At 41.8% G+C, this 17,134-nt stretch overlaps 1 protein-coding gene across 2 annotated transcripts in view; it reads left to right on the top strand.

The window, feature by feature from the left end:
- The window catches only part of LOC124877713 (tenascin-like), a 253,511-nt gene extending 245,954 nt beyond the window's left edge, over positions 1-7,557 (top strand). For both annotated transcript variants that reach the window (XM_047381138.1, XM_047381139.1), the window contains 7 exons: positions 343-473; positions 594-726; positions 1,202-1,353; positions 2,693-2,789; positions 3,808-3,969; positions 4,218-4,381; positions 6,177-7,557. In XM_047381138.1, the coding sequence (XP_047237094.1) occupies positions 343-473; positions 594-726; positions 1,202-1,353; positions 2,693-2,789; positions 3,808-3,969; positions 4,218-4,381; positions 6,177-6,287 (950 nt within the window). In that variant the 3' untranslated portion in view covers positions 6,288-7,557. The remainder of the gene's footprint in view (positions 1-342; positions 474-593; positions 727-1,201; positions 1,354-2,692; positions 2,790-3,807; positions 3,970-4,217; positions 4,382-6,176) is intronic.
- Positions 7,558-17,134: the final 9,577 nt, after the last annotated feature.

Consider the following 17,134-nt stretch of genomic DNA (forward strand, 5'->3'; position numbering starts at 1 on the left):
TCTGTAAAAAATATTTAAACCATGTCTCATTTTTCCTCCAGTTTACAAACGTTTATGGTTTTTAACATAAAATGCTACTAACAATCACTGAATTTGTGGTTGTAACTTGAGAAAATAAAAGTTCAAAGAGTACTTTTTCAAGCCAGTTTATCTATTCAGGAAATAAAATTATAATCAGAATATTTTTTTACAAAATGACTTCAGCACAGATACACTTGTAACTCAATTTGTGACACATATATAATGGTAAAATGTATTTGTAAGATATGATACTTACCTGACTGTACAGTCTTCATCTTAACAACACAGACATACCTGTTTGGGCTCCTGTTTTGTCTTTAGATGTAGATGCTCCTCAGGACCTGGCAGCCACTAACATCCAGACAGAGAGTGCTATGCTTACCTGGAAGCCTCCTCGTGCTGACATCAGTGGGTACCTCCTCCACTTTGAATCTGCTGTTGGCACCATCCATGTGAGTTCACAGCAGAACTCCACAGGTGTTGCTCTGTACAAACCTGTGCAAATTCATGTATCTACAGTGATCTGTTTCCTGTGGGGGAATAAAATATGTGAGCATGTCTCTATTCCTCAGGAGGTGGTTCTGAGTCCCACCGCTGTATCGTACAATATGGCTGACCTCAGTGCCTCCACAGAATATTCAGTCAAGCTGGAAGCTCTCGCTGGTCCCAAGAGAAGCCAAGTCATCTCTACCATCTTCACCACCAGTGAGTACACCCATACACATCTTTGTGTTGCGGTCGAAATCCATTTTTAACTCATCTTCGCAATCAATATTCATTGTGAATCAGCTTTTAAATTAGAGCAGTAATGCATTTTAAAACTAACTTTTCTAAATTTGCAACATATATATTTTATGATAGCTACCAGTCAGGTCTGAAGTTATTCACATGCATCAACTTTTTTGCATGTGTGCAGCTATTTGACAGGTCATTTAAACATCACACTTAAATGCTGTTTTTAACAGGTTAATGTTCTTGCTGATATGTAAAGAATTTATTTCTTATATGTTTCTTGTTACAAAACAAATAATATTGTTGAGCATGGGGTTCTTTGTTACTGTGTTTGTTGCATTGTGAAATCTAATTGGAGGACCTGTCTGTTGTCAACTAAAGGAAGTAGGGTGACCACAAATGATCCTAATGCCTGCTGCATTAGTATCTGATCTTTTTGTTTATGTAGCCGGTGTGCTGTACAGACACCCCAGGGACTGCTCACAGAACCTGCTGAACGGTGACACTTTGTCTGGCATGCATACCATCTACCTGGGTGGAGACGAGAATCAACCCCTTCATGTCTACTGTGACATGAGCACCGATGGAGGTGGATGGATTGTAAGTTACTCATTACTCTAGACACAATATTTTTCAGTGATACAGTAGTGTTCAAAAGTCTTAAGTCATCCATAGTTTCCTAATAATTTTCTTCCAAGAAGCCAAGCTTTCTAGTGATAACTTAAGGTAGTCTTATACTATTTTTCTCCAGGCATTTTGAACACTTTTCAAGCTTTTTATTTGGAAATTGGCTGCTTTTTATGGATTTCTTCATCCAAAATGTTTTCGGAGAACATTTGTTTCCTATGAAACATAAATTAGTATATCTAAAAATGTGAAAGAAAACATGAATAAATAATTTCCTGTCTTGTCTATGGAGTATAGGCATTGTTTATGATGTACCCCTGTCTTGTATAGACCAGGTTCTACATTAAAATGTTTGATATGCTCAAACATTAAAAGCAAGGCAATATTTAACAATATTCCACTTCTGGCCTATAATTTATATAGGATAGAAAAAGAAGAACAAATATCTAACCGGGATGTTATTAAAAAGTGGTTCATTTAAAGACATATACAGCATTTCAAAATTAACCAGGATCCAGACTGAAACTGCACAAAAAACCCAGAAGCAAACTAAACAGAGTAAACAAATAGCTTAAGTTTACTCCAAAAGCCAGATTAGAGTTTGCAAATGTACTCAGACAAAGACACATTTCTTGCAGTCTGATGAAAGTAAAACTGAACTGTTTGGCCTTTTAGGCCTTTTTGTTCTGTAGTAGGACAGACTGATGCTCTACACAAAACAGATAGCATCATAACATTATGTGGAAATATCGAAGGGTCAAATTAGTCAAAAAGTGGCTTAAGAAAAAATAATTTAATGTTTTGGAGTGGCCATCAGAAAGCCCTGATCTCAGTCCCAGAGAAAAACTGTGGGCAGAACAGTAGAGGTTTGCATTCCTTGTCACCAGCTTCCCTATATTCCTCCTGGTTGGCTTTCCTTGTTTATTGTTCCATTCTTTTCCCTACCTCAGTGTTAATGCTCTATAGTTTTCATTTTTTGCAACTGGATCGTGCTGTTGACTACCTGCTCCATGCCTGTTACCTTGTTCGTGTTCATTGCTCTCTCGCCGTGTAATTTTCCTGTTTTCTATTATTAAATAACTGCTCAACTCACCATGCATCTCAATGCTTCTGATCTGCACATTGGTCCTTCCAAAACTTAGCACCTCATGACAGTTAAACCAGTTCAGTCAGTAGAATTCCAGCATTTTGGCGAGACTGAGCCTTGAAAAGCTACATTTGTTTCTATTTTTGCATAGAAAAAACCCATATGGTACAACAGTTATGTCTGAAAGGCTTATCATCCCTTGTGGGTTTTCTTTTTGATTTGCAGGTTTTCCTCCGACGTCAGAGTGGCAAACTGGAGTTCTTCCGCAACTGGAAGAATTACACGGCTGGTTTTGGTGACATGAACGATGAATTCTGGCTTGGTAATTTCTTGCAGAACACTAATAAATATATCAAAATGCTTAAAGATCTGGGCTGAATAATGTGATCTGCTACTGATAAAAGAGATTGATGTCAATTAAATATAGAATTTCTTACAGTTTGCTGCTGATTTGTTGTCATATCAAAATTATAAATTACTTGTAGACTATTCATACTGTCATTTAATAACATATTTTTAGCATTGACATAAGACAATGAATTTGACTACATCATAGTGATTGATGATTTACCTATGTATGGTATGTGACTATGGCTTCCATGGTTACAATCAGTGAGCAGCATTATGATTTCTTGTTAATGAACCAATATCACTGATCTCACAGCTACCTGTTACTCCATGAACTACCTATGTGTTGATGAAGAAGCAAAGAGAAGGTCAAAAGGAGTCTGTGGAGCTAGAGAAAGCAGATGATTGGAGGCCGAGAAAGGAATTATGTATCTGTAAGTCAGGAAGTATTTATGACAGAGAAGTTTGTAAGATTGATGGAGGACATTTACAAGAACATTGAGACAATGGTGAGGTGTGGTAGAAGGGACACATGGGTTGATTAAGGGGATAGGCTTGGATCCCATATCTTTCTGTTTGCAGAGGCAATTGCAAGGTTGATAGAGGCAATGTAGAGGTCCCCATGGATTATGACATTCACTGATGACACAGGAAGGGGAGCTGAAGATGTTTAGTTTTTTTATGGGGAGTCACTGAAATGAGCTAGGTGAGAAATGAAAACATCAGGTGGACAGCTCAGGATAAGCTATTTGACATACAAAGTAAGTGAGGGCCAGGCTGAGTTAGTATGGGCAAAAGAGATGTTATTTGTGGTAAATATACTTGACAGAAGATATTGAATGTTGTGCAGCAAGAGAGGAGGAGAATGTACAAAAGGTTGTACGGACAGATGATGACCCCTCTAAATGAAGGAGCTTAAAGAAAGACTCCAGAACCATTAGACTTTTTCCCACTGTGGCTTATTCTGTTAAGATGCCTCTTCTTTGACTCAGGTCTATCCTATCTGCATAAAATCACATCTGGAGGACAGTATGAGCTTCGGGTCGATTTGAGAGACAAGGGAGAGATGGTCTACGCTCAGTACGACAAGTTTTCTGTCTCTGAACCTCGCACCCGCTACAAAGTTCATGTGGGAGGATACAGTGGGACTGCAGGTAGAGTCTTTTAAATGGTATTTTAATTTGTTCTGACCTCACTACATTTCTTATGATGGCCAGGCATTCAGATTCTCAATTAAAACAAGGATTAATTATTTAGCCAATCCTTATTCGGTCCCATTTATGAAGAAGACCCCTTTGTGGATCACATCTTTAATACCCAGCAGACCACTTAGCTGGAAGAGATACTTTCATGTTACTATATGTGTACCTTACAGAAACTGTGTCTGGGTGTGTTTTTCTAGGTGACTCTATGACCTACCACCATGGGCGTCCCTTCTCAACCTATGACCATGATAACGACATAGCTGTAACCAACTGTGCTCTGTCCTATAAGGGAGCTTTTTGGTACAAAAACTGTCACCGGGTCAACCTGATGGGAGGCTACGGAGATAACAACCATAGCAAGGTACAGCAGGGTTCGGCCTAAACCAGATAACTGGTGTGTTTGCCTTCAGCCCCATTTACTCGTACTGGTTCAAACAAGTTATTAAACAGGGTGCAATTTAATCTCAGTAGAAAGCAAGCTTTTTCTGTGAAAGCCTTAGATGTTTGTTAGTGAACATTAGGTAACAAACAACGTTATGAAGACCAAGGAGCACAGCAAACTTGTCAGGGAAAAAGCTGTGGACAGGTTTAAAGCACAGCTAAGTTCTAAAACTGCTCTGAAGATCTCCCAGAGTTCAGTACATGGTGAGTATGTGACTTTCTGTGGGGAACCCTGTACCTTGCGACTATTTACAACCATGCAGACGTGTCACCTGAGTTAATTCAGTGGGAGAATGCATGGATTATCTTTTTCTGTTGATGGTAGTCTAATAGAACGTGGTTCTCTTGGCACGACACAAACACAGCACCATCTTACAGGGTGAACTGCTACATCTGTTGTCCTCGTGAAAGAATTTGTAGTTTCAGCATGAATGTCAGATTGTGTCTTGGGCATTTATTCACATGGAAAAATAATTTTAAACTGATTTTCTTTAGAGTGATGTACAGGGCATTTTCACTAGTTCATCTCTTCCCCAACCAAAAGTGCTACTTTATCTTCCTGTTAAATCTGTAAATTTAGTTCAGAGCCAGTGGTAGTTTTTGATGTGGTTGATATGGTTCCTTGTCCAGGGTGTCCTTCTCTTATGGGTAGCACAAGCATGAATTATCTACTGCTTGCATGTCAAATCAACAGGGAGTGGGTCCCCCCCTCTTTTACATAATCTGTCCTGGAAGCGCTGAATATGCTCAGGATCATACCTGATTTACAGCGTCCAATTAAACCTAATGGGGGATTTCATATTTTATTTGAGAACCTAGACTGTATTTGATCCTTTTTCTCTCAGATTGTAAAATTATTACACTGCTGAAACTTGGACTTTATAATTCAACCTAGGAAGGAAATTCTTGAAAAACAGAATTTGAGATTTATGATCCCTTTGGCATTAGCTCACCCCCTAAATTAATTTGGTTGTTCCAATCATCTCCACGCCCCCAGGTGTATAAGACCTATGCATGAAAACTGCTTCTATAAATATTTTCTTCTGCAGGCCCGTCATGATATGACACCGTTTATACCCACCCTTCGAAGCTGACACGATTTTAGAAAGATTTACCATTAGCGGTCGCATAGGGTGAAAGGAAGTGGGAGCAGACTTGGCGCATGCACTACAGCCGACATAAAAACCATACGGAGAGGGAGCCCAGATGAGCGTAGCAGCCTAATTTTGGGGTAGCGGCAACAAGTTTCAGCATAGCTGCCCGCAACACTGAAAATTACCTTGCCATGATAGGATGTGCATCACAGTAATAAAACTTTCTCAATGCTACGTATTCCACAATCAACTGTTAGGGGTATTACAATAAAGTGAAATTGATTGGGAATGACATATGTAAGAGAAGAAGTTCAACTCGCCACATAGAGTGGGTGAGCAGGTGCTGAGGTTCATAGTGTTTTGAGGTTGCCACCTTTCTGCATAGTGAGTTTAGTTGAAGAACTTTACAGACCCACACAAAGTCCTGACCAGATTGAATACATTTGGGATAAATTAGAGTGAACACTGTGAGCCAAGTATTCTTGTCCAACATCAGTGTCTGACCTCACAAATGCTCTTCTGTAAGAATGGTGAAAAGGTCTCACAAACGCACTCCTAAACCTTGTTGGTTTAGGAGGCCAGACTTTTCCCAGAAGAGTTAACTCACTTTCTTTTCTTTAGGGTGTAAACTGGTTTCACTGGAAAGGCCACGAGCACTCCATTGAGTTTGCTGAGATGAAGATACGCCCGTCCAACTTCAGGAATCTGGAGGGAAGGAGGAAACGTTCTTAAATGATCTGGAGAACACCACTTCCACCACCACCACCATCATCGACCACAACACTACTACTTCTGTGTCTGGGCTACCCATAAGCCTCATTGCCCCAACCCATTTCAATACACACAAACCCTGCAGCAACCAAAGCCTTCAACAAGACCCCTCCAAACCCAGCGAACCTCCTTCACTGTTTTCACACAGATCAGCCCCTTCTGCCCATTCAGAATGGTTGTGAATGCAAAAATTGTCTAACATTTAAAAAACTAGAATTAGAATTTTCCACCCACACAGATTCTACTCCCACACCAAAGAGAGTAACTCCACCTCAGCAGATTCTAACCCATCCAGTTCTGCAGCAGTAGTGGGGAGATGCGCAAACAACTCGGGCATTATGTTGTATACATGTCGATGAAATAAGTTTTTATTACATTCACACATCTGGAGTTTTACACAAAACAAATGGCCGTTTATAATGTTTGGGTGATCAAATAAATTCTGTTGCTTGTATAGAATTGTACACATCTAATCTGTCTAATCTGTCTGAAAACAGATATTCATCATATCCCACACAGCTTCACCTAACTTGCCATCTGTCCATCTTCGTGTGACGTAACTAAATTGGTCTTATTTCATTCTTCCCTGTAAACCTGTTTCCCATACCCCCTTCACAGCAGCCCACCATCTAAATAGTAAAACAAAGACACAATTGAAAAGGTTCATGTTCTATTTTCTCATGGATGGCAACAATATTTCTGTTCCTGACCTGATGCCCTACAGGCTGCACGCTGCAGCTACAGTATTCTGGTTCACAAAAGCTGAAGAACACAGAGAGGAAGAACAAAGGTTTTGTTTCTATCCTGAATCCAAGGCAAGACTTATTGCTTAGTATATAATGACATGCGGTGATTACATTTTTTGTTGAATCTTTTTGCAAAATGTGAATACAGTACTTATATATATGTGGAGCAAAAGAATGTTTTTGTGGTGCTTGAAATCTAGAAATTTCAAAAAGGCTAATTTCAATTAAATTTCAGTTTTGATAGTAAGGTGTCCATGATTCGTTAGGATTAAAAAAAAGATTAGTGTTCGGACCAGCCAAAACTAGAAAACTAGTTATTTTTTGTACCCCTCCATCCCCCACCCAACCCCATCGCTGACATTCTAAAAATGCCTGTGTAAATTAAGTTTTTTTTTATTGTTTCGTCTGTTTAGAACTGGGTGAACTACAGGTGTGTCTCTGTAAACTGTAAAACAATAAAACAGTCTGTTTAAAAGACAAATTTTCTTTGGATTTAAGATCTACTTTTTTATTTCTGCATCTTCACTTTACACATCACAGTCCATCTCAGAAATATAGTTTGCATAAACTACTCTCAGTTATTTAAATTCAATTCAATTGAATTCAAAACCATAAATTTCAAAATGTGCTGTTAGCATTTTATTCAATTCAACTCAAAAATACTTTAATAATTCCAAAGGGAAATTAAATGTTGTTGTAGCTCAGTATGTAGGTTTCTTCAAAGAGCTGTTGTAGATTCTGATTGCTGTGGGCAGGAAGGATCTGTAGCGGTCTGTCTTACATCATATCTGAAGAAGCCTCTGACTGAAGAAACAACAACTGTTGTTGTAGGACAGTCTGATGAAGAGGATGCTCAGGGTTCTCTATAATGTTCTTCATTTTATGAAGCATCCTTCATTGCACAATGATCTCCAGAGGAGTCCCCACAGAGCCAGCTTTCTATATCAGCTTGTTGAGCTTTTTTCCCTGGCTCTGATTCTGCTTCCCCTGCAGATGTGGCAAAAGAGATCACACTCTCCACAACAGACTTATAGAAAATATGCAGCATCCTGCTGCAAACACTGAAGGACCTAAGCTTCCTCAAGAAGTACAGTCTGCTCTCTCCCTTCTTGTAGATGGCATCTACACTCCAGTCTGTTGTCCAGGTGAACACCGAGGTATTTATATTCCTCCACCACCTCCACTTATTGTACTGTGATGGAAATAGTTTTTGACTTATTCCTGTTTCTCTTAAAATCTACAATCATCTCCTTTGTTTTAGTCACGTTCAAGATGAGATGATTGTTTTCACACCATGCCACAAAGTAGTCCACCACCTTCCTGTACTCATCTTCTTGTCCATCTCTGATTCACCCCACAACTGCAGAATCATCTGAGTATTTCTGCATATGACAGGAGTCTGTCTTGTACTGGAAGTCTGAGGTGTACACAGTGAAGAGGAATGGTGAGAGTTCAATCCCCTGTGGTGCTCCTGTACTGCTGTCTACCTGGTTAGACACACAACCCTTCAGTGTCGCAAACTGTCATCTGTTTGTCAGGTAGTCTTTGACCCAGGGGATGGTTGAGGCCTCCACCTGAGTCTTCTGGAGTTTCTGACAAAGTAAATCGGGTTGAATTGTGTTAAATGCTCTGGAGAAATCAAATAATATGATCATCACAGTGCTGCTGGCTTTGTCCAGATGACAGTGGGTTTGTTAAAGTAGGTGCATTATGGCATCTCTCACTCCAACACCAACGTGATAAGCAAACTGAAGGGGGTCCTGATAGTTTATTGTTTGCTTAGTCATTGAGGACTGATGCGTGTGTTTTCTTTGGTACCGGAACTAGACAGGAGGTCTTCCACAGCACTGGAACCTTCTTCTGGGCCGGGTTAAGATTGAAGAGGTGCTGCAGAATCCCACAGAGCTGCTCTGCACAGGCCTTCAGGACTCTAGGCCTGACACCATCTGGACCTGCAGCCTTATTCCGATTCATTCTCTCCAGTTGCATCTTCACCTGACTTCTTGAGACACACAGGTTGAAGGGGGAGGCAAAGGGAGCATCAGCATCTTCTGAGATGGTTGAAGGCAAACATGTAGAAGCAGAAGGGTCTATGGCTTAGGTGGAAAATAAAACATTTGAGGTGTTACTGGACAGCTGTGGGTCCTCTGGTTCAAAGGAGGGTGGGATGTCTGGCTGCGAGCAGGAGAGGATGATGCTGAGCTTGTTTCTGAACTGAACCTATTGAAGAATGTGTTCAGTTCATTGGCTCTGTCCAGACCTCCATTGTCTGATTATCTTTCTGCTTGAGACCTGTGATCTTCTTCATCCCTGACCACACATCTCTGATATTGTTTTGCCGGAGCTTGCTCTCCAGCTTCTTCTTGTACACCTCCTTGCTGTCCATTATTTTGACTTTAAGTTGCTTCTGTATACTCAATAATTCTCTGAAGGCTCTTTTTTTCTTGTTAAGCACGTCCTTTAGGTCACTGGTGATCCAGGGTTTGTTATTGGGGAAAACATCTCACGGTTCTGGTGGGGATGGTATTTATATAGAAGTTTATATAGTCGGTTACGCACTCAGTCATGACATTGATGTCCTTTTCATGTGGCTGGCACAGTGCGTCCCAGTCTGTAGTCTCAAAGCAACCTTGCAGTTCTCCTTCAGCTTCCTGTGACCATTTTCTCACAGTCCTCTTTATTACAGGTTGTCTCTGAACAAGGGGCTTATATTTCGAGCAGAGGTGGACGCTTTTCCTCTGTCTCTGCACCCCTCCCATATCTGCCCTGCTTCAGCTCTGTGTCTTGTCTCTTTTTGGAGCCTCTTTTTGCACATCTTCCAAATTCTTCCAAAATATGGATTTGGTCAGCTGGTCTTTCAATGCAATTGATCAAATGTTCTCGACGAGAAGACAGGGGTCGGGAGAGCCCGCTTGCCCGGACGGGACATTTTTCTCCGGATACACGATGGACTCCTGGCAGAAGTGGAGGGTTGTGTGTTTGTCGATAATGTCAGTCGAGGATGTGGAAGATGTGTATATAATTGGATGTTTGATATCAGGATTTCTGCTTTTTGGAGTCAGCGGTTACCTGGCGTATCGAGAAATTCGGAGAATGTCAGCAGCTGTTCTGGCCATTGTAAGGCTGCCTGGCATGTGTGATGGGATCTTCAGAGCGATCAACACTCAGACTGAGATGTTACGTGAGCTGAATCGCAGACTGGATGTGATCCTTATAAAGGATCGCAGGCAGGTTGAGGTTCCTGGACTCAGGGGTGAAATGGTATAAATCTTGGAGAAAGTTGTTCGCTTGGATCTGGCAGAAAGACCAGGAATTTGGCTATTTGGATTCGCCTTTGAGAAGCACCAGTGAGACTCTCAAGGCTGACGGAAAATTAAGAGTCAGCCTAATCCAAATAATTATTGTTTTTCTGAATCTGGCTCCCCTGCGCGGCCTTGATGGCTGGCTATCTTCAACTTCTCCTGGAAGTTATGTAAACATGATGCTCTGCTCCCTCTGCCCCCCTCCCTTCCCTGAGGACACCTGTGGACCTGCTCAGAACTTGGCCGGTTGATGAACATTCCAACGAACCATCAAGGACAATGGCCTCTGTGACAGTGCTTCTTGGACTTACTTGCTCACACTCACTTGCACACACACATGCTCAAGATACACATATGCACCCCCTCACACCACCTTCACTGTTCCCGGCATGATGTTGTTTTGTCAACTTGTTGCTTCTTTGTGCTGAGGTTTTTTTTGCAATCTCAAACTGTATCCTGCTAAGGATAAAGTGTGAAATATGATTTTTTTCCCCCTCTACTTACCTAATGTGGCCTCTTTTCTCATCTAACAAGGGCAGCGCCTGTGAGTGGGCAGCAAAGCCTCGGTGACCCGTCTCCCTTGTCTTGTGTCATGATGTATGTTTGGATGGGTTGTACTGGAATTCTAATTTCCCCTCGGGGATCAATAAAGTATCTTTGAATTGAATTGAATTGAAAAACAAGATTATGATCTGATTTGCCTAGAGGAGGTCTTGCTTTAGATATGTCCTTGATATTTGCATAAAATAAATCTAACTTTTCGTTTTCTCTGGTAGAGCAGCTGACAAACTGTTGAAACGTTGGAAGTGTTGTGACTGTAGCCTAGCAAAACCTGAACTGATGGCATCACATGCAGTGTATAACATATACTGTTGCCAAAATAACACTGGTGAAATCTCTGGGTAAATAAAATGGACGAAAACTCACCGCTAACAGTTCAATATTTGGACTGCAGAGATGACACTTCACAGTAACATGTCCTTGATGACACCATCTGCTGTTCACAAGTATGGAATGCCAGTCCACCTCCTTTACATTTGGGGTTGTAGTTGAAGTATTATTTGAGCTTTTGAGATATTAATCCGCTGCTCCTGGTTGTAAGAAACCACCCCGTTGCAAAGGCAAAGCATCACAACAAATGTTCAAAAGTAGAACAGTATTAGGAAAAATCATCCCAGCTGCAAAGCATTGAACACTAGAGAGGACAGTCATCCAAAAAAATCAACTGTATCCACCACAAGAGGAATTTAAGTTCCCAAAAAAGAATCAATCTAAATGACAAGTAACAGAGCTACTCCAACCTGCTGCCACCTTGAGCGGCGCAATTCTAGAATCTAGAATTTACCAGTCCTCACAAATATGGCAAACTACGTTTGCAAGGACCGGTTAATTAACTGACAGTAGTTTACACTGAAAATCAGATTATAGGATCAAAACTGAATAAAGAAAGACACAAATAGGCATAAAAAAGGAGAAATAAATTACACAAAAACTTTAGGCCAAAATAACTGGAAATTCAACTTAATTTGAGTATTAGTCATGAAGAAATAGAAATAGAAACAATCACCTTTTAGATGTTTTACCAGGTATTAACTACATCCATAGTTAATATTATTTCGAGAATTTTGAAAACGGAATCTTAAATTAATAAATAATAATCAATAATCATTTATAGATTTTTCTTTTTCTTTCTATATTCTTTTAAAGAGGATATATGGTCATGGGGAAAAAGTACAGTTTTTTGAGCTTCTGCCTATTAGAAAAAGTTCAAACAAGATCTGGGCCCGTATTCACAAAGAATCCTGAGACTAAAAGTAGCTCTAGTGAAAAATCTTAGAATTTGAGAAATTTTAAGATTTTTTCAGAATTTTCCCTCGGTAAGATGACAGTTATTCACGAAACATCTTAGGCCTTAAAAGAGCTCCTAAAGTGAGGAAATGTTAAGAGTAGTGAGGAGCACCTTTAGTGAGCTTACGTGTCTCAAGCAGAGAAGATGGAGGAAAGACAGAGAAAAGGAGAGATATTTTCCTAAAATTTACAACAGTGAATTCATAAAAGGCTACTGGCTCGATGGTGCAGGGATCCACCTCTAAACAGTCGAGTAAATGAGCACATAAACCTCTATAACAATCATACAATTATTAATATTGAGCCAAGATTAACTTTATCATCTATCTAGGGGGAAATTAAATAGTTTCAGCAGCTGGATAGATTAAAGATGCACCTCTAGTAAGGTAATATTAGGAAGGATAAATAAATAATTGAAACAATAATGAGCCATTATCATGATTTACACATTTAAGAATCCAGTCTAAATTCTATCAGTTAATTTCTCTGCATTGATTACTAGGAGCGAGTTATTTGTTTGTTTTTTGTAACAACCAATCACAGCTCTTAGAAGACAGCATCACACCTAACAACCGTGTCAACCACACCTAGCAACTGTGTCAGCCACACATAGCAACGGGGTCAACCACACCTTCTCACTAAGTTGCTCTCAGCAGTGAACAGAATCCCTCTGAAGCTGAGACTCCTTGGCAGGAATTTTTAAGCTAAGATAAGAGCTCTCAGAGAGAACTCTGAGAGGAATCTTTGGGAATACGGGCCCTGATCTTTACCAGATGAAAAAATAGTTTCAACCTATTCTTAAGGATAAAACAACAACATATTCCACATTAACTTTATTAGTTAAAACAAAGGTGAAGCTAAACAGATATGAACTTGATAACACAACACCTTGTAGAAGCACCTTTAACAGCAATAACTTGAAGTCGTTATTTTCTTTCTCATCTTGTTATGTAGAAAGTTTGGCCCGCTCTTCTTCCAAGCCTTGCTTTAATTTATAAAGGTTTGCATGACTTTCAGCTGTTATTGTGCAACCACAGCATTTCAGTGATGTTGGGTTCTGAACATTGACTGAGCCAATGCAACACCCGAAATTCAATTCAGTTTATTTATTTTGTGTGTATGTACAGTAGCAACAGCAGAAAGGAAAACTCCCCTTTAACTGAAGCAGAATCTGGCTCAGTGTGAGCGACCATCTGCCACAACCAACTGGGGGTTTGAAAAGACAGAGCACACACACACAAAAACACAGAAACACTGATCCAAGATTGCTTTCTATGTTAAAAAAAATAAAGAGTTAGTGGCAGTAATAGCTTTATCTAGGAGAGAAAGACAGCAAAACAAATAAGCTCTGAGCCAGTAGTAAAGTACATATGCTGTCACTAACATTAATCAGTTGCATTGTTTATGAAAAGATAGACTTCTCCAAAAAGATGATACAGCTAAATAGAATTGCTGAGCCAGGTGTAACTTCTATAAAGATAAAGGCAAAAGAACACACAGTTAATGGCAGCAATTACTGCAGGCAATGCATAATTGGAGAGCAGTTTGAGAATGTAGCAGGGAAAGTGGTCATTATGTCCTCCAGCAGTCTAAGCCTATAGCAGCATAACTACAGAGATAGCTCAGGATAACGTAAGCTACTAACTATAAGATTTATTAAAAAATTAAGTTTTAGGTCTAGCCTTAAAGGTAGACGGGGTGTCTGCCTCACGGACTAAAACTGGGAGCTAGTTCCACACAATAGGAGCTTGTTAACTAAAGGATCTGCCTCCCATACTACTTCTGGAGACTCTAGGAACCACCAGTAAACCTACAGTCCGAGAACAAAGTGCTCTGTTGGAAATATATAAAACAATCAGATCTTTGATGAATGATGGAGCTTGATTATTTTCAGAGTTAGACACACTGATAAAATCAGAAAGGTATGAAATGAAGACACAGGTAATTAATTTTGGCTGGCCAGGGAGAGACAGTCCGCTGCTAAACAGTGACTGAAAAAAACATGTTACAGCATCGTGGGTGTGACCACGTACAGTTTCAAAAATGCAAGTTCTACTGATTAAAACTGGTTATATCCAGAGACTGATACAGCACAAATGTTCACACCTGGCAGTATCATACAATGACACGAAGATCAGCTGGGGTGTGAGCAGTCTTCTCCCAGAGCATTTTTGCACGCACACCAATTCCTGTTCAGTAATGTTTCCACTTCTACAACAACTATTTCTCTGCATACCAACTACCTAAATGCAATTCTAAGACAAGATGAGAGTTCTGTTAATAGTTCATAAAAGTACTTCAAAGACAAATGTGAAAAGTATTCAAACCTCTTCTATCAAAGTTCACCAAGCTAAAGCAATGGAATTGTATTTTAATGATAAATCATAAGGATAAAGGAACTTCTTAAACTAAGCAATGATAATTTATGTACAAATTTTCCAACAATTCTCTTATGTGAGAATGAGAATTTTTAAATGTTATTCTGATTTAACATAGAGCCAATGAAGGGAAGCTAAAATAGGTGAAATGTGATCTCTCTTTCTGATTCTAATCAGACCTCTTGCTGCAGCATTTTGGATACACTGCTTTTTTTTTTTTTTACTTTGTAACTAACTAAATCCGACCAGCAGCAAATGCATCTATTCTATTATCAGCCATTTAGTTGTAGATACGTTGTGTTAACCAATGAGTCCTTTTAATGACCAAGTGATACAGGTATGTGGCTTCACATTTAAGTCCATAACACTTTGTCAGCTGCGGTGTAATGGAGGATCCTGGAATGCAGATGAGCAGGCAGCACGATGGTAAGTGAAATGGTTTAATATACCAGATGCCCACAAGAGTCCGGACAAAAACCAAAAATAGGGCGGGCGGAGGGGTTCTCGGCAGGAGGGCCAGAGACAAAAACCAAAATACAAAGTTCAGGCGGGCGACCAGGTTGTCGCCCCAAGAGGGCACAAAGATCAGGCGGGCGACCAGGATGTCGTCCCGAGCAGGCACAAAGTTCAGGCGGGCGACCAGGACGTCGTCCTGAGCAGGCACAAAGGTCAGGCGGGCGACCGGGATGTCGTCCCGAGCAGGCACAGAGTTCAGGCGGGCGACCAGGATGTTGTCCCGAGCAGGCACAAAGTTCAGGCGGGCAACCAGGACGTCGTCCTGAGCAGGCACAAAGGTCAGGCGGGTGACCAGGACGTCGTCCCGAGCAGGCACACAGGTCAGGCGGGCGCCAGACTGGCAACACATAGCCCTGGGCGGTCGGCAGTGAGGCCAACATAGGCGTAAAGACCGTGGAGACAGGGAGCAGCGTCGAAGGCAAAGACAAAGGGCCAGCAGAGACGTAAAAACCTTGGCGGCCAGCGACGAAGGAACTGATGGTCTGGGGGTAGGCCGAGCAGAGTAGAGGACCCTCCAGAAACTCAGTGGAAGTCCGGAGGCTTGGAGTCAGGCTTGGAGTCAGGCGATCCCTCAGAGGTAGATGCAGCACCGACAGGACCCTCGGAGACAGATGCAGAGTCTGGAGGAACCCTCGGAGGCCAGAACAAGGACAAGCTGCTCCTTGAACTCCTCAGAGACAGGATCCGGAGGTGCTTCCTCCTCGAACCCCTCGTCTCTGGGTTCAGAGGCCAAAACGAGGACGAGCTCCTTCTCGAACCACTCGGGAACAGGCTCAGTCGGCGGTTCGTCCTCGAACCCCTCATCACAGGGTTCAGGAACCAGGACGAAGACCAGTCTCTTGTTGAACCCCTGGAAGGCCTTTAGACCAGGAGCAGAAGCTGAGGCATCAGCGAGACCCTCAGTCGCGTGGGCAGGCGCTGAGGCATCAGCGAGACCCTCAGTGGCTTGAGCAGGGGCTGAGGCGTCGCCGAGACCCTCAGTGGCGAGTGTAGGAGCTGAGGCGTCGCCGGGACCCTCAGTGGCTTGAGCATGGGCTGAGGTGTCACTGGGAACCTCAGTGGCTTGAGCAGGGGCTGAGGCGTCGCCGGGAACCTCAGTGGCATGGGTAGGAGCTGCGGCGTCGGCGGGACCCCCGATGACTTGAGCCGAGGCGTCGCCGGGACCTCCAATAACTTGAGCTGAGGCGTCGCTGGGACCCCATAGAACCCTGTTTCTCTCCTAGACATAGCTACTGACTGAGCTTCTACTGTGACTAACTCTATGTGCTTTCTTTCAGACTCTAACCTTTAAAACTGGCTCAGAGTTTATCTGTTCTCTCTTTCTAGATGAAACGACTAAAGGACCTACATCCATTAACATTTATGTTCCTTCCCATAGAAGTACTCCTAGATCAGTGCTTCTGTGTTCTTTTTGTGTCTCTGTACTGTTCTCTCAAACCCCCAGTCGGTCGTGGCAGATGGCCGCTCACACTGAGCCTGGTTCTGCTGGAGGTTTCTTCCTGTTAAAAGGGAGTTTTTCCTCTCCACTGTCTCTACATGCTCATCCCGGTGGAGTGAATGTTACAAGTCCCTGACTCGATGCAATCTGCTGGGTTTCCTTAGAACAACTTTTTATCCAATTTGAATAAATACCTGAATCTGACTGAACTGTTCAATAGTTAGGATTAATTGGAATGATGTACCTGACTTTTGTGAAGTGCCTTGAGACTACATGCGTTGTGAATTGGCGCTATATAAATAAACTGAATAGAATTGAATTGAATTAATTCTCTTCCATCTGCCTGATTTTCTCAGGAGAAGAATACAGGAGACTGGTCCTCCTGAAGCTCTTAATTTGGCGAGCAAAAAACCTCAACCGCTCCTCCAGCTCACCTGGTGTTGCCACAGAAACCTGGGCTGGAGCGAACGAAGATGGCATGGGCAGAGCTGCAGCGGGCCTGGATGACGGTGCTGTGGCAGACGAAGACGTGGGATTATTTGAAGCAGCCCTCACATCGGCGGCCATGGGACCCGCCTCC

Source organism: Girardinichthys multiradiatus, chromosome 12 (genome assembly GCF_021462225.1).
Source record: "Girardinichthys multiradiatus isolate DD_20200921_A chromosome 12, DD_fGirMul_XY1, whole genome shotgun sequence".
In the NCBI taxonomy this organism is placed as follows: Eukaryota; Metazoa; Chordata; class Actinopteri; order Cyprinodontiformes; family Goodeidae; genus Girardinichthys; species Girardinichthys multiradiatus.